The following is a 21,200-nucleotide window of genomic DNA, read 5'->3' as shown; positions in this document are numbered from 1 at the left end:
GTCCCCCATTGGTACCCCCATCCCTGCCCCACTGACTGCCCCCCCCCCCACCACCCCCCAACCGCCCCACTCACACCCTCATTCCCTGCCCCATTCACCCCCATTGACTCCACCCCACCCCACCCCCAAACTCCTCACTCATACCCTCATTCCCTGCCCCATTCACCCCCATTGACTCCACCCCACCCCACCCCAGCCCCAAACTCCTCACTCATACCCTCATCCCCTGCCCCACTCACCCATGCACTAACTCTACCCCACCATCCCCATCCCCTGCCCCACTCATCCACCCACTGAATCCACTCTACCAGCCCCCAACCTCCCCACTGCTCCCCAATCCGCTACTCCACTCATCTGCCCACTGACTCCACCCCATCAACCCCAACCCCTGCCCCACTCATCTGCCCACTGACTCTGCCCCACACCCCACCAGCCCCCAACCAACCCACTGATCCCCATCCCTGCCCCACTCACCCCCAGTGACTCTGTCCTCACCCCACCAACCTCCCCACTGATACTCCCATCCCCTGCCCCACTCATCCAGCCACTGACTCCCCTCCCCCCCCACCAGCCCCAGAATCTCCCCACTGGTACCCCAACCCCGCCCCACTCCCCCGCCCACTGCCTCCGCCCCCGCCCAATCTCCCCACTCACCCCCCACTGACTCTTCCCCATATCCTACCTCATAACCCCATCCCAGAGTCCCCCACGACCCAGCCGTCTTTCCTACTGACCCCCACCCCCTCGCCCGTACCCCACCTCACCTGCCCCATCACCCCCGCCCCTGCCCCCCCCCGTCCCACCCCCACTGCCCCTGCGCTGCCCAGCGCGGCGTGTCAGGCGGAGCAGAATCGAAACCGAACTGGGTCTGAGGAATCGAAACGGGGCGGGGCGAGCGAGGCGGGGGGCCGCTATAAAGCCAGAGAAGCGGCGGGGCCCGGTTCCTTCGCCGGGGTCCCCGTGTCCCGCCCCGGCTGCACCGACCCCCGCCGGCTCCGGCCCAAGCGAGGTGGGGCCCTGCGGGGCAGGACGCCTGGGTTCTCCCCTGGCTCTGGGAGGGGAGGCGCGGTCTGGTGCTTCCAGCGGTGGGTGGGAGCCAGGACTCCTGGGTTCCCTCCCTTGGCTTTCGCACTGACTTCCTGGATGTCCTTACACAACCCCCTGCCCTGCCTCAGTTTCCCTTCCCCACCCGATGCCTATTTCCATCGGGAGGGCTGTGGGGGCAGGGAGCGGCTGTCGGGTGAGGTGCCCCCCCCTGCGATGGGCGGATGCGCCCGGCAATGGGGCGGGGAGGGGAAGGTTACATCCATGTGTTTAATGCTGGGTTCTGTTTTCTGTTCCCCAGATTTCCCCATGGCTGCCACAGAGCCGAAGAGGTGGGTGCTGGGGGGTGCTGGGCGTTTGGGTTGGGGGTGCTTTTGGGTAGGGGGGTGCTGGGAGTTGTTGGGGGTGGGGGGTGCTGGGCGTTGTTGGGGAGTTGGTGTGTTTGGGTAGGGGGGGTGCTGGGTGTTGTTGGGGGGTGGGGGTGTTTGGATGTGGGGGGTGCTGGGAGTGTCCCGTCTGCCGACAGCGGCCAATGCCGGGTGCCCCATGGGGAATGAACAGAACGGGGAATCATCAAGTGATCCATCCCCTGTCGTCTTCCCAGCAAACAGAGGCCAGGGACACCATCCCTGCCCATCCTGGCTAATAGCCACTGATGGACCTGTCCTCCAGGAACTTATCTAGTTCTTTTTTGAACCCTGATATAATCTTGGCCTTCACAACATCCTCTAGCAAGGAGTTCCACAGGCTGACTGTGCGTTGGGTGAAGAAATACTTCCTGTATAGGGTTAGATATTAAGACAGAAAATATCATATTGGCTTTATATATCCATGTTACGCCCACATCCTGAATACTGCGTGCAGACGTGGTCGCCTCATCTCAAAAAAGATCTACAACAATGATTACGGGTATGGAACGGCTGCTGTATGAGGCGAGATTAATCAGCCGGGGACTTTTCAGCTTGGAAAAGAGATGGCTAAGGGGGGATCTGATTGAGGTCTATAAAACCATGACTGGTGTGGAGAAAGTAGATAAGGACGTGTTGTTTACTCCTCAGAACACAAGAACTAGGGGGCACCCAATGAAATGAAGAGGCAGCAGGTTTCAAACAAACCACGGGAAGTATTTCTTCACCCAACGCACAGTCAACCTGTCATCACTGCCAGAGGATGTTGTGAAGGCCGAGACTATAACAGGGTTCAAAAAAACAACTAGATAAATTGATGGAGGACAGGTCCATCAGTGGCTATTAGCCAGGATGGGCAGGGATGGTGTCACTTGCCTCTGTTTGCCAGAAGCTGGGAATGGGCGACGGGGGATGGATCACTTGATGATTCCCTGTTCTGTTCATTCCCTCTGGGGCACCTGGCACTGGCCACTGTTGGCAGACAGGACGCTGGGCTCGATGGACCCTTGGTCTGACCCAGTGTGGCCGCTCTTATGTGAAGACACGGGGGTCGTTGTCCCGCTCTGCGTGGCAGGGAGTCCGATCCCCCTCCCCAGGGCTGGCACATACCCCAGCCCCCCCAATTCCCTTTGTCCTACCTGCACCACCTCGCAAGCCATGCAGGGCTCTCGTTCACCCCTGCAGGGAGGTCCCCTCCTCACCCGCCTAGCCCGGAGCCTGGCCCTCCAGCCCCCAGGAAAGGCCGGTCCCCCTTTCCCTCCGCCTTTCCCAGGGCTCGGCCACCCCCACCCTTGTCCCCCATGGGCTGTTAGGGGTCTGGAGGCAGGGAAGGGGGTGGTTGGTTCCTGAAGCAGTGCTGCCCTCTGGTGGCTGGAGAGGAGATCGCATCGGAGCCTGGCCACCCCATGGATGTGGGGGAGGAGGGGGAGTGATGGACCCGAGGACAGACAGCAATTGGGGGCAGGGTGTGTTTATGATGAAGCAGGAGCCCCTGAGGAGGGCTCAGTGACCCCTCCCATCAGCAAGGGCTGGGAAACCGGGGTAGGTGGGCCTGTGGGGCTGATCCAGGGGGCAGGGAGCGGGCGGGATACCTGGGTAGATGGAGCCATGGGGCTGATCCAGGGGGCAGGGAGCGGGCGGGATACCTGGGTAGATGGGCCTGTGTTGGGGGATGGATGGGAGATGTCTCCTGGTGAGTGATGCACGTCTTTCTCCCCCCCTCTCCACAGGAGGGGGTTCCGGCAGAGGCCCCCCCCCTTCCTCAAATACCTGCAGAGCATCCTGCGCAAGTACCCAGATGGGGGGCAGATTCTGAAGGTGAGTCCTGGGCTTGGGGGGTTCACAGCAGGACACCCCCCCTCGCTCCAACCACTAGACCCCACTCCCCTCCCAGAGCTGGGGGGAGAACCCAGGAGTCCTGGCTCCCCTATTCAGCGGAGCCATGTGCCCAAGCTGGGGGGCTGGTAATGAGCCGGGGGCGGGTGGGATCTGTGCTGACGGGTGCTGCACCCGCCCCCCCCAGGAGCTGATCCAGAACGCGGATGATGCGGGGGCCACGGAGGTGATCTTCCTGTGCGATGAGCACCGCTACGGGACCCAGAGCCTGGCCGCGGAGGGGCTGCAGCGAGTGCAAGGTACGAGGGGGCAGGAGCCAGTGATGGGGGCGCTGAGGGTGACCGATCTGGGGAAGGGATTTATGTTGGGTGACGGGGGGGTGGCCCTGAGGGGCCTGGCAGGACAGAAGGGGTGTGTGTGAGGAAATGGGAGCAGATGCAGGGTGAGGAGGGTTGGGGGAGGGGAGCTAGGGAATCGGGGGTCCCACCTCTTATACAATGTCTAGGGGAGCTGCGGGTCCTGCCCCTCACACGGTGTCGGGGTGGCTAGTTTAGGGGATCAGAGTCCCACTTCATGTGGTGCCTGAGGGGTGTGAGGGGCAGGGCCCTGATCCACTCTCTGGGGGGTTGGGGGAATCAGGGCCCCGCTCCTCATGTGCTGTCTGGTGGGGTCGGGTATTGAAGGCCCGCCCCTCACGTGCTGTCTGGGGGTGCTGGGAGGATCGGGGCCCCGCCCCTCACACGGTGTCTGCAGGGGATCAGTGCCCTGCCCCTCATGTGGTGTCTGGGGGGGATGGGGCCCTGCCTATCACTTGCTGTCTTGGAGGGGGTCAAGGCCCCGCCCCTCACATGCTGTCTGGGGGCGGGTTGAGGGTATCGAGGCCCAGCCCCTCACATGCTGTCTGGGAGTTCAGGGGGAATTGAGGCCCCGCCCCTCACGTGCTGGGGGGTGGGGGGTCGAGGCCCCGCCCCTCACATGCTGTTGGGGGTGGGGGTCAGGGGTATCGAGGCCCCACCCTTCAGGCACTGTCTGGGGGTTCAGGGGGAATTGAGGCCCCACCCCTCATGTGCTGTCTGGGGGGTGGGGGGGTCGAGGCCCCGCCCCTCATGTGCTGTCTGGGGGGTGGGGGGTCGAGGCCCCGCCCCTCACCTGCTGTCTGGGGGGTCGAGGCCCCGCCCCTCACGTGCTGTCTGGGGGGTGGGGGGTCGAGGCCCCGCCCCTCACGTGCTGTTGGGGGGTCGAGGCCCCGCCCCTCACGTGCTGTCTGGGGGGTGGGGGTCGAGGCCCCGCCCCTCACGTGCTGTTGGGGGGTCGAGGCCCCGCCCCTGACTCGCTGCCCCGGCTCCAGGCCCGGCGCTGGTCGCCTACAACGACGGGCTGTTCTCGGAGGCCGACTGGGACGGGATCCAGAGCACGGGCGACAGCCACAAGCTGCGCGACCCCGGCACCGTCGGCCGCTTCGGCCTGGGCTTCAACTCCGTCTATCACCTGACAGGTGAGAGCCCCGGGGGGCAGGGGCCTCCCACGCTGGGAAGCTCGGAGGGGGCGGGAGGGTTGGGTCACGGCCCGGGGGGTCTCTGGGGGAGCCCAGGGGATTCGGGGTCACAGCCTGGGGGGTCTCTGGGGGAGCCCAGGGGATTTGGGGTCACAGCCGGGGGTCTCTGGGAGCCCAGGATTTGGGGTCACAGCCCAGGGGTCTCTGGGGGTTGGGGTCACAGCCAGGGGTCTCTGGGAGCTCGGGATTTGGGGTCACAGCCCGGGTCTCTGGGGGCTTGGGGTCACAGCCAGGGTCTCTGGGGAGCTCGGGGATTTGGGGTCACAGCCCAGGGGGTCTCTGGGGGCTTGGGGTCACAGCCAGGGGTCTCTGGGGAGCTCGGGATTCGGGTCACAGCCGGGGTCTCTGGGGAGCCCAGGGGATTCGGGGTCACAGCCATGGGTTTCTGGGGGAGCTCGGGGGATCTGGGTCACAGCCAGGGGGCCTCTGGGGGGGGTTGGGGTCACAGCCAGGGGTCTCTGGGGAGCCCGAGGATTTGGGGTCACAGCCGGGGTCTCTGGGGGAGCCCAGGGGATTCGGGGTCACAGCCCGGGGGGTCTCTGGGGGAGCCCAGGGGATTTGGGGTCACAGCCCGGGGGGTCTCTGGGGGAGCCCAGGGGATTTGGGGTCACAGCCCAGGGGTCTCTGGGGGTTGGGGTCACAGCCAGGGGTCTCTGGGGAGCTCGGGATTTGGGGTCACAGCCCGGGGGGTCTCTGGGGGCTTGGGGTCACAGCCAGGGGTCTCTGGGGGAGCTCGGGGGATTTGGGGTCACAGCCCGGGGGTCTCTGGGGGGGCTTGGGGTCACAGCCAGGGGTCTCTGGGGGAGCTCGGGGATTCAGGGTCACCGCCCGGGGGGTCTCTGGGGGAGCCCAGGGGATTCGGGGTCACAGCCATGGGTTTCTGGGGGAGCTCGGGGGATCTGGGTCACAGCCAGGGGTCTCTGGGGTTGGGGTCACAGCCAGGGGTCTCTGGGGAGCCCGAGGGATTGGGTCACAGCCGGGGTCTCTGGGGAGCCCAGGTGATTCGGGTCTGGCAGGGCATCTCTTTGGAAGCTTAGGGGATTTGGGGTCACAGCCAGGGGGTCTCTGGGGGGGTTTGAGGTCACAGCCAGAGGGTCTCTGGGGGAGCTCGGGGGGTCTGGGTCACAGCCCGGGGGTTTCTGGGGGGGATCGGGGTCACAGCTGGGGCTCCTCGTCTCTCATCCCCTCTCCCTGCAGACCTGCCGGCGGTGCTGAGCGGCCCCTGGCTGGGCGTGCTGGACCCGCAGCGGGCGGCGCTGGCGGACGGCGGGCAGCAGTGGCACCTGGAGGAGGCGGCGGAGCTGGCCGACCAGTTTGCGCCCTTCTGGGGGGCGCTGCAGGTCATGGGGCGCGGCGAGGGGTCCCCGGCGGCCGGCCGCTTCCCCGGCACCCTTTTCCGCTTCCCGCTGCGCCACGAACCCTCCGGCATCTCGGACAACCTGTACAGCCCCGAGCGCGTGCGCCAGCTCTTCCTGGACTTCATCCACGATGCCCCCACCTGCCTCCTTTTCCTCCGCCACGTCCGGCGCCTGGCCCTGAAGATGGTGGACGGCCAGGGGGCCACGACGGAGCTGCTGGAGACCACGGCTGCCCCGCGCCCGCTCAACGGGCCGGGCTTGGTCCAGGACGATGTAGCCGCCGCGGCACTGGCCACCGCAGCCTGCATCAAGGCCGTGGCTGCGCACGGCACAGCCGCTGACGAGGACACACAGCGCGAGTGGCTGGTGGTCTCGGCCGTGCCTACTGAAGGTGCTTTCCCGGAGCTGGCGGAGCTGGCGGGCGCGCTGGGGAGCTTGCCTGGCGTGGCTTTGGCATACCCGCTGGAGGGCGGCTGTGCCGGGCACCTCTGCTGCTTCCTACCACTGCCAGCCACGGAGGAGAATGCCACAGGACTGCCCCTCCACATCAACGCCCCTTTCCACCTGACGGACGACCGGCGGCACGTCCAGTGGGCTGAAGAAGACCGCAGCCGGGACCACGCCGCCCGGTGGAACCAGCTGCTGACCGAGGCGGTGCTGCCGCTCGCCTACCGCCAGGCCGTCGTGGTGGCGGCGGCGGCTTGTCCCGGTGACCCCTATGGCGCCTGGCCCGACCCGGAGCTGAGCCGGCACCAGCAGCGCTACCGGAGCCTGGTGGAACGGATCTGCCAGCAGCTGTGGGGCATGGAAGCCCTGGTGCCGGCCGGCCAACCTGGCACACGCCGGCTCCGAGCCACGGACGCCGTGTTCCTGCCGCAGAATGGGGCCGGCGAGGCCACGCTCCGGGTGCTGGAGGACGCCCTGGTGCAGGCGGGTGAGCCGCTGGCCACGGTGCCAGCCCACGTGCGCCGGGCGCTGGCCGCGGGGGGCCCAGCGGTGAAGGAGGCCACGCCGGCCTACATGCGAAAGGTCCTGGGCCGTGTGGGTCCTGCCCGATACCCGGCCGACAAGCGGCTGCTGCTGGAGTATGTGGCCGGAGACAAGCGCTACGGGGAGCTGGCGGGTCTGGAGCTGCTGCCACGCGCTGATGGGGGCTTTGTCTGCTTCGGGGGTGCTGGCGGCACGGTCTATGCCGACAGCGAGGCCTTCCCCAGGTAAGAGAGCCCCTGGCCCCTCACCCGCCTCCTGGGCACCCAGCGAGCGCGGCTCCACCAGCCCGCGGCACCTGGGGAAAGCAGGTTCTGGGCAGTGGCGTAGCCAGATTCTAAGAGCAGGGGGAGCAAACATAAAAAAGGCGCCCCCCTTGGCTCCTCCTCTGGCCACGCCCCCTTGGCTCCTCCTCTGGCCACGCCCCCTTGGCGCCTCCTCTGGCCACGCCCCCTTGGCTTCTCCTCTGGCCCCACCCCCCTTGGCGTGTCCTCTGGCCACGCCCCCTTGGCGCCTCCTCTGGCCACGCCCCCCTTGGCTCCTCCGGCTGCTCCGCGCCCGCCCCCCCTCATGAGGTCCCCGCTGCTGCAGTTGCTAGCGCCGCCGCTTTCCACTTCCTGTGCCCGGTGCTGCCCCGCCCCACCGCAGGGTCCAGCCCCTGCCCCCCCCCTTCAGAGCGGAGCGTGGGCCCCGCCTGCTGGCACCATGGCAACCTGTAACTAAGGCGCCACTTTTGGAAAACGTGCTGAGGGGAAGCGGCCGCTTCCCCTGCACCCCACTAGCTACGCTTCTGGTTCTGTGGGGAGCCGGGCTGAGATGCAGGGATCCGGTTCACGGCAGGGCCACGCATCAGCCCATGGAATGGGGAACCCACTGCCCCCGCCCAGCCAGCCCCCTGCCCTGGGGCCAGATGGGAGCTGGTGCCCCCTAGAGGGGAAAGGTCCCATTCCCCGCCCCCCTGAGCCAGCCAGTCCCTCAGGGCCGGCGCTTCCATGAGGCGACCCTAGGTGGTTGCCTAGGACGCCAGGATTCGGGGGGCGGCATTTTGTGCGCTCCCCACAGGGCACACAGGAGCTTCCGGTTCCACTCCCGTTGCGCCGCCGCCGAAGGACCTTCTGCCGACATGCCGCAGAAAACAGCGGCAGGCAATTGAGCAGCTCGATGACTGGTGCTGTCGCTTGCGGCATTTCGGCGGAGGGTCCTTCTTCGGGGGCGGAACCGGAAGCTCCCGCGCGCCCCATGGGGAGCGCACAAAATGCCGCCCCCCGAATTCTGCCTAGGGCGCCAGAAACCCTGGCGCCGCTCCTGCAGTCCCTGCCCTGTTGCCAGATGGGAACAAGCACCCCCTAGAGGGGACAGGCCCCAGGCCCCATTCCCTGCTATCCGCCCCCACCCCCCCAAGCCCCACTGTCTTAACTCTCTGAATTCCTGGTTTCCAGGATCCTGCTCCCTGGCCTGGCTGACAGTTTTCTGCCGGAGGATCTGACACCTGCCCTGCTGAGTCACCTGCACCGGATCGCGGAGCAGGGTAAGTGGGAACCGTCTCTGCCCGGCGTGCCTGGGGCAACATGAACGTTGCTGGGCCCTGTTACTCGGGCCCTGCGCCCCATCCGAGAGGCAGCTGCATCTCAGCGCCTGGCGAGGGGTCCTCGGATACCCAGCCCCCGCGCCCCACCCCAAAGGGGCCGTGTCCCAGTGCCGGCTGAGGGGTCCCCATGTAACCAGCCCCCTGCGCCCCACCCCAGAGGGGCCATGTCCCGCAGCCGGGTGAAGGGTCCCCGGATACCCAGCCACCTCCACCCCACCCCAGAGGTGGCTGCATTTCGGGTGGACTATATTACGCGGCTCTGGGTTTGCGTGTGGGACTGGGAGCCGACGCGGTTCTGGTCCGGCTGTGATCCCGGGTCTCTGTGGTTCTTGCAGGGCTGTTCAGGAACCTCGTCTCTCTGGACCTGGCTGTCATTAAGCAGAACCTGAAGGCCGCTCTCCCCGCCGACTGGTTCAAAGGCGGCTCTACCCACGTTACTTGGTGCCCGGGCGGCCACCCCCGCCAGCCTCCCCGCCAGTGGCTGGCTGCCTTCTGGGACTTCCTACAGCACCGTGTCCGCTCCCTGGCGCCGTTTGAGGGGCACCCGCTCGTCCCCCTCGCCCCCCTGGGCACGGGCGCCCGTAGCCTCCAGCTGGCACGGCTCTCGCCCATGCCCACGCTGCTGTTCCGGAGCTGGGAGGGGCGCAGCCTCACTGAGGATGAATCGGGCGTCCTGGAGGCTCTGGGCTGCACGGTGATCCACCGGTGGGACCAAGCGCTCTGGCACCGGCAGCTGACAGACTACGTCCTGGCGCCCACGGCCGGCAACGCGCTGCGAGCCTTCGACCACCTGGGCGTGGCGGGCGTGGCTGCCCGGCTGCGCTCCCTGCCCCCGGATCGCGGCAGGATCCTCTGCCAATTTCTCTCCCAGGCGCCCGCTTCCTCCCTCTCCGACCGGGAGGCCGTGGTGCTGGGCAGTTTGCCCATCTTCCAGAAGATGCCCTCCGTCTCGCCGCCTTGCCCGGCCGGGCTGGTGCCAGCCGGCAGCTACCAAGCTTTGGAGAGGAGCACGGTGCCAGCAGTGCCCGAAGACGTGGTGCTGCCGGAGCCGGTGCTGCGGTGCCGGGACGAGGCGGACCGCCGGCTTTTGCTGCAGACCCGGGACAAGCTGCTTGGGGCGGCAGAGCTGGCCTTGCTGGCGGTGAGGGCGGTGAAGAAGGGGGTGTATGCCAAGCGGGCGCCGGACGCCGAGCGGCTCATGCTGTGGGTGCTGCGGCACGGGGACGCCCTCTTCGGGCACAGCAAGAAGCTGCAGACTCTGTGCGAGGAGTTGGCCTTCATGGACTGCGGCGGGACCCTGGTACGTGCCAACGAGCTCTTCGACCCCCAAAACACGAGTTTCCGGGCCTTGCTGGGCCCCCGGTGTTTCCCACCCGTGGCTTTCCGGGAGACGGCCGTGCTCCGGTCCCTCTGTGCCCTGGGGCTGAAGACCAGCGAGACAGCCATCACCCCCGACCACATGCTAGAGGCTGCCCAGGAGGTGGGCCGGCTCCAGCAGGCCAGAGACGCCCCCAGGGCCGCGGCCAAATCCCGAGCGTTGCTCGAGCTGTGCAACCGGACCCCGGCGCTGGGCCGCTTCTGCCAGAAGAAACTGCAGCGGCTGCGGGACCTGGCCTGGGTGCCCGCCACCGACCCGACCGAGCGCCAGCCGAATGGACCTTTCCTTCCCCCGGAGAGGCTGCGATCGGCCCGTTACACCAACCTGGTGGGGCTGGCGATGCCGCTGACGGACGCTTTCCGAGAGCCGGCCGAGGAGAAGCTGGGGTTGAGCCGCCCGCCCCCCCCGGAGAAGGTGCTGGTGAACCTGCTGCTCCTGGCACAGGGGGACCAGCCCAAGGACATCAGGACGCTGGTGCCGAAGCTTCACGTCATCTACCAGCACATGGAGCAGAATCGGAGGCAGTTTGGGGTGGCGTCGTCCCACGCTGTCCTCTGGACCGGCAATGGATTCTCCGTCCCAGCCACGGCGGTGTTGGCCTACCCTGACGGCCTGGACTTGAGCTGCCTGGTGCCAAGAGTCCCCCCGGAGCTGCTGCCTTACCGCCGGCTTTTCCTGGCCTGGGGGGCGCGGGATGCGGTGGGCGAGGAGGAGCTGAGCCAGGCCCTGTGCCGGCTGGGGAAGGAGATTGAGGGCCGCGCCGGAGGTGGCACCGAGGCGGAGCTGCGGCTGACTGTGGCCATCCTAGACTGGCTGAAAAGCAGAGGGCACCAGGGCGACAGAGACCTGCCGGTGCCAGTGCAGGCTCCGGGAGGATCCGGCTTCACTCTGCGGCCAGCCTCGTCGGCCCTGTATTGCGACATCGACCGGGCCAGCCTGGCGGATCTGGAAGGTGACGACGCTGAGTTGGCCGTGGTGCATGAGGCGGTGGCGCAGGCTACGGCCACGTTCCTGGGGGTGGCACTGCTGAGCACGCGGGTGCTGCAGCCGCAGCTGTTTGAGGCGTGGGGGCCCTCGGAGCCCATCACCACGCGGATCTGGAACATCCTGCGGGAGTATACGGAAGATGCCGACCTCTTCAAAGAGCTGATCCAGAACGCGGAGGATGCTGGTGCCAGGGAATGCTCTTTCCTGCTGGATCTGCGGCGCCACAGTGGTGGCACGGCCGGGCTGCTGGATCCTGGCATGGCCGCCTGCCACGGGCCGGCCCTCTGGTCCTACAATGATGCAGCCTTCACCCAGGAAGACTTAGTCAACATCATCCGGGTGGGAGCTGCCACCAAGGAAGGGCAGGAGGGCAAGATCGGCAGGTTCGGTCTGGGCTTCAACACCGTCTACCACGTGACCGATGTGCCCTTGGTGCTGAGCGGCAGCACCCTCTTGATCTTCGACCCCAACGTCACCCACCTGCGCAAGCACATCCCCAACCCAGCCTGCCCCGGCATCCGGCTGGACCTGCACCAGCGCCCGGCCACGCTGACCACCTTCGCCGAGCAGTTCCGGCCATACCAGGGCTTGTTTGGGTTCCAAAGGCAGGAGCCGTTCGACTTCCCGGGGACGCTCTTCCGCCTGCCTTTCCGTACCGAGGAGGAGGCCCGGGAGTCGCGGATCAGCCAGGTGCCTTTCGGCATCGACCGGGTTGAGAGGCTCCAGAGCGGCTTCCGGGACTTTTGCCACCTCTTGTTGCTGTTCCTACGTGGGGTGCGGGAGGTGTCGCTGAAGCGCCTTCCCAACCAGGCCCCCTCCCCGGAGGCCACCCAGTCTCTGGCCACGGTGTGCCGGGAGCGGATCAAGAGCCTTGAGGATGCTGGAGACTCCAGGACGGGCCAGTCCAGCATCGAACAACTGACAGTACGGTGGGAGTTGGACATCACCATCAGCCACTACCTGGTGCACAGCTGCCAGGGCACCGGCGAGTCCTTGGTTCTGTTTCAGCAGGGGATGCGTGACGGGACGCGGCCCTCGCCCCCCAGCGCTGGAGTGGCTCTGCCGCTCACCCCCACTGAGCCGGGGAAGTGGGCTCCACACCTGGACGGCTTTGAAGGGCACGTCTTCTGCTTCCTGCCCCTGCCTATTGCCTCCGGCCTCCCAGTTCACCTCCACGGGGCCTTCGCCGTCCTCTCCAATCGCAAAGGACTCTGGGATGCCACAGCCAAGGGTGAGTGGAACTGGGCGCTGCTGCGTGACGCGGTGCCGGCTGCCTGGCTCCAAGCGCTGAGCCTGCTCCGAGACATGCACCAGGAGGGTGACCTGGAGGACTACGAATACCACACCTTCTGGCCAGACGCCGGCAAAGCCAGGCATCCCTTCACCGAGGCCGTGAAGGCCTTCTACCACGCGCTGGCCGATGGGCAGGACCTGGCGCTGTTCTCCGATGGCCGGCGATGGTGCACCATGAACAACGCCCGTTTCCTGGACTTCAACATCACCTGTAACACGCGGGTGGGGCAGACGGCCGCCAGGGTCTTTGCCAGCTTGCTGCCGGAGCCCCTCCTGGCCGTGCAGCTGCCGATCTGGGTGCGATCTGGATTCCAGGCCAGTGGCCAGGAGGACACCCTGCTGCCCAACACCTATGACTGGGTGGGGTTCTACCAGAAGATCGTGTTTGCCAACATGGGCACGCTGGACGCACCCGACCGTGACGCCTTGATTCTCCACGCCCTGGACATGAGCGATGCCAGGGTAGACCAGCTGCTGGCCTCTGTGTCCTGCATCCCTACCAGCCCCCGAGGGCAGCTGCAGCCCATCGGGAAGCTGGTGCACCCCCAGGGCAGAGCCGCCCCACTGTACGACCCCCAGGACGGGCGCTTCCCCACCGGGACTGGCTTCCTGGCGCCGGAGAGGCTGCTGCGGCTGGAGGGGCTGGGCATGGCCAAGGACGTGGTGCCGATGAAGGAGCTGCTGGAGCGGGCCCGTACCGTGCAGGCTCTCTGGCAGCGTGACCAGCAGCAGGGCTGCCGGAGAATCTGCTGCATCCTGGAGCTGCTGGAGCAGCTGTTGGAACAAGGTTTGGACAACCCTGCCCAGGTGGCCTTCCGTGCTGTACCCTTCCTGCCGGCTGCCTTGCCTGGTGCCCGCTATGAGCTCTGCCGGCCCACCGATCTCTACCACCACAAGCACAGGAGCCTGGTGGGGCTGATCCAACCCGTCCTGGCCAGCAAGGACCTGGGAGGGGACTTCAGGTTCTCCAAGGCGCTCCAGGACTTCCTGGGGCTGAGCCGCAAGCCGCCGGCCGGCATGGTGCTGCGGCAGCTGGCGGAGGCGTGCCAGGGCTCCAACGCCCTGCCCAAACCGGAGCTGCAGGAGACAGCGCGGCAGTGTTACGCCTACCTGGACAAGCTGCTCAGCAAGCAGCCCGCGTGCAAGGAGGAGGTAGCTGAGAAGGCTGCAGGATTCTCCTTTGTCCTGGTGGGGGCGCACTTTGAGCCGGTGAAGGCAGTGGCCTGGGAGCTGTCATTCGAGGCCTCCCCGTATCTCCACCAGCTGCCGCAGGAGTACTGGGGGTTCAAGGCGCTGTGGGGGTGCGTGGGGCTGCAGGAGACCTTCGCCTTGGAGAACTACACGTGGGTGCTCCGGGACCTGGCCAGGAAGACAGCTGGGCAGAGTCTGTCCCCACAGGAACTGCAGTTGGTGCTGAGGCTGGTGACCATTGGGCTGATGGAGGCCTCCTCGCTGGATCGGCAGCCGGTGGCCGCTTACGACGCTCAGGGCATCTTCTTCCCGGATCAGCAGGGGGTCCTGCACCCAGTGGCCAAGTTGCACTTCGATGACACACCCTGGCTGCCCCGGGAGGAGGGGATGCCCTTGTGCCACGGCCAGATCCCCCGGGAGTTGGCACTGCGCTACGGCGTGCCCACCATCAGGCACCGGGCGCTGGTCCAGGGGAAGATCCGAGGGCTGGAGCTGGCCCCGTGGGCGTCGGAGTTCGGCGCCCGGGAGGAGCTGACCGTGCGGCTGCAGAACATCCTGCGGGAATACTCCTCGTCCTCCCGCGACGTGCTGAAGGAGCTGCTGCAGAACGCCGACGACGCCGGCGCCAGCCGGCTCCACTTCGTCTGGGACCGGCGCCACCACCCCACCCAGCGCATCATCTCCGAGGAGTGGGGCGGCCTGCAAGGCCCCGCCCTCTGCGTCTACAACGACAAGCCCCTGACGCAGGAGGACATCGAGGGCATCCAGCGGCTGGGCGTGGGGGGCAAAGGTGGGCGGCAGGACAAGACGGGCAAGTACGGATTGGGTTTTAACGCCGTCTTCCACCTGACGGACTGCCCCGCCTTCCTGACGGGCGACAGCGCCCTGGGCGTCTTCGATCCCCATCTCCGCTACGTGCCCACGGCCAGCGAGCAGTACCCGGGCGCCATGTTCAGCGTCAACGGGGACTTCAAGAAGACCTTCCCCGACGTCTACGCCACCTTCCTGCCCGACCTCTTCGACCTGAGCCAGGGCGTGCTGTTCCGGCTGCCGCTGCGGACGGCGGAGGGCGCGGCTGGCTCGCGGGTGTGCCAGCGGGTTATCCACGAAGAGGACCTGGAGGAGATGCAGGAGGCGCTGGCCCAGGAGGCCGAGAGCCTGGTGCTGTTCCTTCGCCATCTGAGGACTGTCGTCTTCTCCGAGATCACCGAGGGCAAGGTGCAGCCGCGGGAGCTGCTGCGGGTGGAGACGGAGATGGAGGAAGGCAGCCTGGCACTGCGAAGGGCGTTCCAGGAGCGGCTGAGCCAAATGGCTGTGTCGGGCAGCGAGGAGGCCACGCCGGTGAGGGTGGTCTACACGATGAAAGTCAGTCACGGCCGCTCCCGGCCTCCCACCAGCTGGGGAGTGGTGTGGCAGGCCGGGGTGGACGACGCAGCCAAGAAGGAGTCTCCGGACCCGGAGCGCCTACCGTACGGCGCCGTGGCCGCCTGCCTGGACGCAGTCCGGCCTGGCAGGGCCTTCTGCACCCTGCCGCTGCCGCTGGAGACCGGCCTGCCTGTCCACATCAACGGCAACTTCTCGGTGGACTCGGCTCGCCGCGATCTGCGCAAAGAGGACGGCGGGAGCCAGAACACGGCCTGGAACGGCTTCCTGATGCAGCGGCTGCTGGCTCCGCTCTACTGCCGGCTGCTGGACTGGCTGCGGAAGAAGCTGGGGGAGACGCTGCGCTTCATGACCCTCCAGGCCTGCTGGGAGATGCTGGAGCCAAAGTATCTCAGCTACTTCCCAGCCGTGAGTGAGTGCGTGCCCCCGCCCTGGCACCAGCTGGTCAACCGGGTCTACAAGCTCATTGCGGAGATGCAGCAGCCCCTGATACCCATTTACCAGACAGAGACCATCCGCCTCCATGTGCACAGTATGGAGATGGAGAGAATCACATGGACTGCGACCGGTGAGGGACGCCTGCTCCGGGAGCCCTTCTTCCTGCAGAGGGAGCTCTGTGATGCCATGAGCCATATCCTCCAGAGACTTGAGATGAAGCTCGTCCCGGCCTTCCAAGGCCTCATACAGATCCACGCCGAGTTCGCCAGGGCAGGCGTGAAGGTCCTGACCTTGAATCCTGGATCTCTCCGCTGCTTCCTCAAAGCGCTGCCTCTGGACCCGCCCTGCCGGGTCTCGGAGACACCCCTGAAGAACTCGTCCAGCAGCTCCTTCCTGCTGGAGTTCTGCCTGGAGGAGCTGCGGAATGGGGACGTCCGGGACCTGGAGGGGCTGCCACTCTCCGTGACCCGCGACGGCATGCTGCGGCCGTTCAGCACCCGGGAGCCGGTGTTCCAGAGCAGAGCCCACTGCCTCTTCCCGCGGCAGCGTTGCCAATTCCTCGCCTACCACGTCAAGCAGGAGCCGCTGCTGCTCCAGGCTGGCTTCCTGAAGGCATTCACTCTGCAGGAGGCAGCCAGGTTCATCCAGGAGGTGCTGGGGCAGCCGGACTGGGAGGCCCAGTCAGCAGAGGCCCGGAAGTGGCTGAAAGAGGTGTGGGAGCTCTTCAACCACATGGTCTATGAGGCCAGCAAAGGCAAGGAAGAAGCCATGAGCAAGGCCTTCAGAGAGTTGGTCTCCCTCTTCGAGTACCAGGCCATCCTCCCCGTCTGCAGCGACCAGCCCGGAGACGAGCGCCTGGTTCCTCTGGTCTCCCTGCCCACCATCATCCATGGGTACACCAGCGAGGTGGAAAAATCCCTGGGCAAGCTTGGCTTTGCCAAGCTGGATATCCTGATGATCCCCCATGATATCCGCTTCCACTGCATCCGCCCGCGCCTGCTGCAGACACACGACCCCGTTTCGGTGCTGAAGCAGCTGGGCGCTAGGACGGGTCTCCGTTGGTGCGAGCTGAAGTCCTATGAGACCAACGGGCTGTTGAGGTTCCTCACGGAAAAGGTGAAGGAGATGGAGCACGACCTGCTGGCTCAGCTCCGGTCCCTGCCCTTGTTCCAGACGCATCAGGGGACGTGGGTGGCGCTGGCCTTTTACCACAACGTCTACATCCTAGAGACCAGGATCCCCAAGCTCTCGAAGAACTTCCAGGCCTTGTACCAGCTGGACCAGCAGACTGTCTTGCTCCGGGACAACGATCTCCATCGGGAGCTCTCTAAAAGCCTTAGCATTGGCGTCTTGAACGACCTGCAGCAATTCATCCGCCATCTCCTGCCCAGTCTGCCCCGTCTCCCAGAGTCCCAGCTGCTTGAGGCCTTGAAGCTGCTCTTCACCATCCAAAGCCACTACCGGGAGGAGTACCCGGCGGAGAAGAAGACCATTGTCTCAGCCTTCAGGCCCGTCAGCTTCATCCGGGACAAGCAGGGGGTCCTGCGCCCAGCTTCCTACTTCTACGACGGAGAGGTGTCGCTCTTCCAGACGATGCGGCTGGACGCCAGGTTCGTGCCCGACGTGTTCTTCGAGGAGTTGAGGGAGGAGAAGTTCATGGTGAACTCCTTCCTGCGGGATGTGGGCATGAAGTGGGAGATCTCGGAGGACGACTTTGTGGAGTTCGCCACGTGGATCGAGCGTCAGGCGGGGCAGGAAGGCGCAGTGGCCGGTGAACTCCCCGCCCAGCGGAAGGCGCTTCTGTGGCATCTGTTGTCCCAGCCCAGTGACTCCCTGTCGGATCACTTCCTGGAGAGAGTCTCGTCCATCCGCTTCCTCACCCCACGGAGGGTGCCGGACGAACTGGGGAACTTCCATCCACCCTGTGTCCTTCACACACAGCCCGTGGCCCTCAAGGGTGCTCTGGTGGTGCCACAGAAGGAGGACGTGGCCTTGGTTTGGACGTCCGCTGTCATCCTTGCCCTGCCCTTGGTCCTTTGCACAGAGAACATCCAGTCCGTGCTGGAGCGTCTGGGAGTGCTGCAGGCTGTGCCAGCCCCGATGGTCCTGGACAACCTGAAGAACGTGTGCCAAGTGCGGTGTGAGACCAAGGAAGGGCAGAAAACCCGGACCCGCATCTTCATGCAGACGTACGGCTACCTGGAGCGCGACTTGAGGGGCTTCGACGCCGACTGCCTGGCGGGGCTGCCGGTGGTGCTGGTGAAGGGGGAGCAGGTGGCGGAAGCCAGCCAGGTGGTCTTCTCCTTGAGGGATGAGCAGGAGTTTCGGCCCTATCTCTATACCGTGCCCCCGTTGGTGGCTGTCTACAGCGAGCTGCTGCAGAAGCTGGGGGTGGAGCAGGAGCCCTCCGTCCGGCACTACGCCCGGGTGCTGCGCCGGATCCACCAGGAGACCCAAGACAAGGAAATCTTGCAGCCCAACCTCACCAAGACCGTCCTGCGGGCCACCCAGCATCTCTTCCAGCTGCTCAGCCAAGGGAAAGCGGACTTCTCCGGGGTGGAAGAGCTCCATCTGCCTTGCACCGATGGGAAGCTCTACTGCTCCACCACCCTGGTCTTCAGCGACTGTGCCCCTGCCAACGTTAGCCAAGCCTTGGGGAGCACCTTCCGTTTCCTGGTGGACCTCTCCAGATGCCACCTGCCCTTTCCAGAATATGACCCCTGGAAGCTGGTGCGGCAGCTGCCCCAGCCCCTGAGGCCCCAGCTCCTGTCCAAGATCACGGAGCTGCAGCTGGAGGAGGCCTCTCTAGAGCGGTGCCCTTACGGCGCATTCTGCGAGAGCCGGAACCAGCTCCAAGGCATCCTGGTGTCTCCCGAATTCCGGGAGGGCTTGGCGGCGCTGCTGAGGTGGCAGAGACGGGACGAGGAAGAAGAGGCGGAGACGGCCAGCAAGGAGCGGGAGGTGGCTTTCTCCGCCGAGCGGCTGGAGGTGGTGTGCTGTGAGAAGATCCAGACGGTGATGATGCACCGCGGGGAGCGGCTGGAGGGGACCCAGGCCTCCCGGGTGGTCCATGTGGCCCTGCATGCCGACGGGAGGCGCCGGGTCTACTTGCTGCATCAGGAGAGGATGGATCTGGGCCAGTCAGTCCAGATCCTGAACAGCCTGGCCCTGGAGGTGGACAGTATTATGGGAGGGATGCTGCGTTGGGAATCCATGCCAATCCTCATGCAGATGTTGGCCTGCAAAGACCCCGGTGAAGTGCTCGGCGTGCTGGAGAGGAACGGGGTGCCCTTGCAACCCAGCACCCACCCTGACGCCTACACCCTGCCCAGCCCTGGTACGGAGATCCCCCAGGAGTGGTACGACAGCCTGGACATGAGCATCCTCAACACCTTCGCCCGGGGTGACTACGTGGGTTACCTGGACCCAGAGGCACCCGAGGAGTGCTACCAGTACGCCGTGGTGCTGGACGTCCTGCCGGACGGAGCGGTGCCCATGTACCGCATCAACCTGGGAGCCGGGCGCCAGGAGGAGGTGAGCGCCAATGACCTGTATCAGTTCAAGAGGATCCAGGTGGATGGCCGCGGCCGGGCGCTGGTGCCCGTGCCGGACCAGCAGCAGCAGCAGGAGAGGCGGGAAGCGTGGTACCGCCAGTCGCTGGGGCAGGTGAAGGAGGAGGTGGACACCTGCCTGGCCAAGATCTGGGAGCTGCCCGAGGGGGAGCGGCGGAAGGCGATCCGGCGGCTCTACCTACGCTATCACCCCGACAAGAACGTGGGGCAGGAGGAGATGGCCAACGAGGTCTGCAAGTACCTGCGGGAGAGGATCCAGGATCTGGAGGAGGGCAGGAAGCCCTGGGCAGCGGGCAATCCCAGAAGCCCCCAGGCCTCGGGTGGCAGAGGCCATCCCAGTAGCCACCAGGGCTTCTCAGCCTCATGGAACGAATGGGACGGGGAGGCCAGGCGCCACAGGCAGAGCCGCAGGGAGTTCACCGGCCAAAGGGACCGTGGTTTCCACTACGATTTCTGGTCGTACCACCGGGCCAAGGCCGGCCGGCGTCCCCAGGCCGAGGAGGCCGGGCGCTGGCTCCGGCAGGCCCAGAGCGACCTGCGGGCGGCTGGCCACGACGTGGGGCAGCGCTGCACCAACTGGGTCTTCTACAAGGTCCACCGCGCCGTGGAGAAGGCCCTGGCGGCTGCCATGTATGACCGGGGCGAGCGCTTCGAGCGGGAGCAGACGCTGGCCTCGCTGGCGCAGAAGGTGGCCGCCTACGACCCCGGGCTGGAGGGGCTGCCGGCACAAGTGGCTGAACTGCGCCGGCACGGCGTGGACGACAAGACTACGCAGTATCCCAGCTACCACCCCCCGCCCACCATCCCCAACGAGGCCTTTCCGGCCGGAGAGGAACAGGAGGTGCTGCGGCTGGCGCAGGGCCTGCTGGATGTGGTGCAGGCGCACGTGGCCCGGCGCTGAAGGCTGGGGACGGTGCCACCGGGAGGGTGCTACCCAGGGCACTGCACCAACTGGGTCTTCTACAAGGTCCACCGCGCCGTGGAGAAGGCCATGGCGGCTGCCGTGTACAACCGGGGCGAGCGCCCCCTGGAGGAGGCACTGGGGGCTGCACCAGAGGGATCTGCGCCTACTACTGGTAACAGCAAGGCAACCCCCGATCAGGGACTGTGCCATGGAGACCTGGCTTCTCTAGCAGTGACAGCGCCCCCCTGGGGTAGCCACTGGGGACTGCACAACAGGGACCAACCCCCTACCACAGACTGTGCCATGGAAACCCGGCTTCTTCAGCAGCGACCGCACCAGTGGCAGGGGTGGGGGCACTGGCTCCAAGCTGCCGTCACTGTGGGTGCAGGGGGACGGGGGAGGGACAGGGGGCTTTGTGGGCAGGGGGCGTAGCATGAGGTTGATGCGGTGATGGCTTGTAGGGGGCTGTTTGCCTCGTCTCTGCTCCCCCCTGCCCCCACGGCTGGCTTTTGTACTAGGAGGAATAAATCCAGTTACTCCAGTAACCCAGCGTCCTTGAAGTCATGGTGTCAGCCCTTGGCTCCCAGACAGTCCTCTCTTGGGGGGGGGGGGGTGTCCTGCCCCCTGCTGGAGGGGATGAGCCCTGTTTTCTGGGGGTGGGGTGGGGTGTTCCAGCTGCCCATCCCCCCTCCCGCCAAGGTCCCTTCCCCGAGGCTGGCAGTGACAGAGCTTGGCACCCCCCTCCCCCGCACGCACACACGGTCAGGGCTGGGGCCCTGCCCAACTCAGAGCAGGCGCTGGGGAGCAGGGGGATTCCATCTCTCGGGTGGGTCACAGATGACCCAGAACTCATGTGGCCGAGGGGCAGGGAATAGGGCCCGGGGCCTTTCCCCTGTAGGGGGCACCGGCTCCCATCTGGCCCCAGGGCAGGGACTGGCTGGCTCAGGGATGGGGAAGGGGGTACAGGGGCCTTTCCCCTCCGTTACTAGCTGTGGTTTCCAGCTGTTTTGTGGCCCCTGCCTGAAATGGGTTCACTGGGTCTCAGCCCAATTCCTCGTGAGATGGGCCAATGTTGACATGCAGAACGGGGACTCTATCCTGGGAAGTGGTGACTCTGTAAAAGATTTGGGGGTTGTGGTGGCCAATCAGCTGAACACGAGCTCCCAGTGTGAAACTGTAGCCAAAAGAGCTAATACGATCCTGGGATAGGGTGACCAGATGTCTTGATTTTATAGGGACAGTCCTGATTTTGGGGTCTTTTTCTTATATAGTTTCCTAT

General features: G+C 66.0%; 1 protein-coding gene across 1 annotated transcript; it reads left to right on the top strand.

Annotated features, from left to right (window-relative positions):
- The first annotated feature begins 934 nt into the window (after positions 1-934).
- LOC120388619 (sacsin-like) lies at positions 935-19,788 on the top strand. The gene is given in 9 exon segments (XM_039510556.1): positions 935-1,009; positions 1,346-1,376; positions 3,182-3,269; positions 3,475-3,586; positions 4,636-4,782; positions 6,040-7,414; positions 8,627-8,715; positions 9,111-19,379; positions 19,382-19,788. Coding segments are annotated over 8 exon segments (12,375 nt in total). The 5' UTR covers positions 935-1,009; positions 1,346-1,353; the 3' UTR covers positions 19,654-19,788.
- The last annotated feature ends 1,412 nt before the right edge of the window (positions 19,789-21,200 follow it).

Source organism: Mauremys reevesii, linkage group 22 (assembly GCF_016161935.1).
Source record: "Mauremys reevesii isolate NIE-2019 linkage group 22, ASM1616193v1, whole genome shotgun sequence".
Classification (NCBI taxonomy): domain Eukaryota; kingdom Metazoa; phylum Chordata; order Testudines; family Geoemydidae; genus Mauremys; species Mauremys reevesii.
This window is presented reverse-complemented; position numbering and strand designations above follow the sequence as displayed.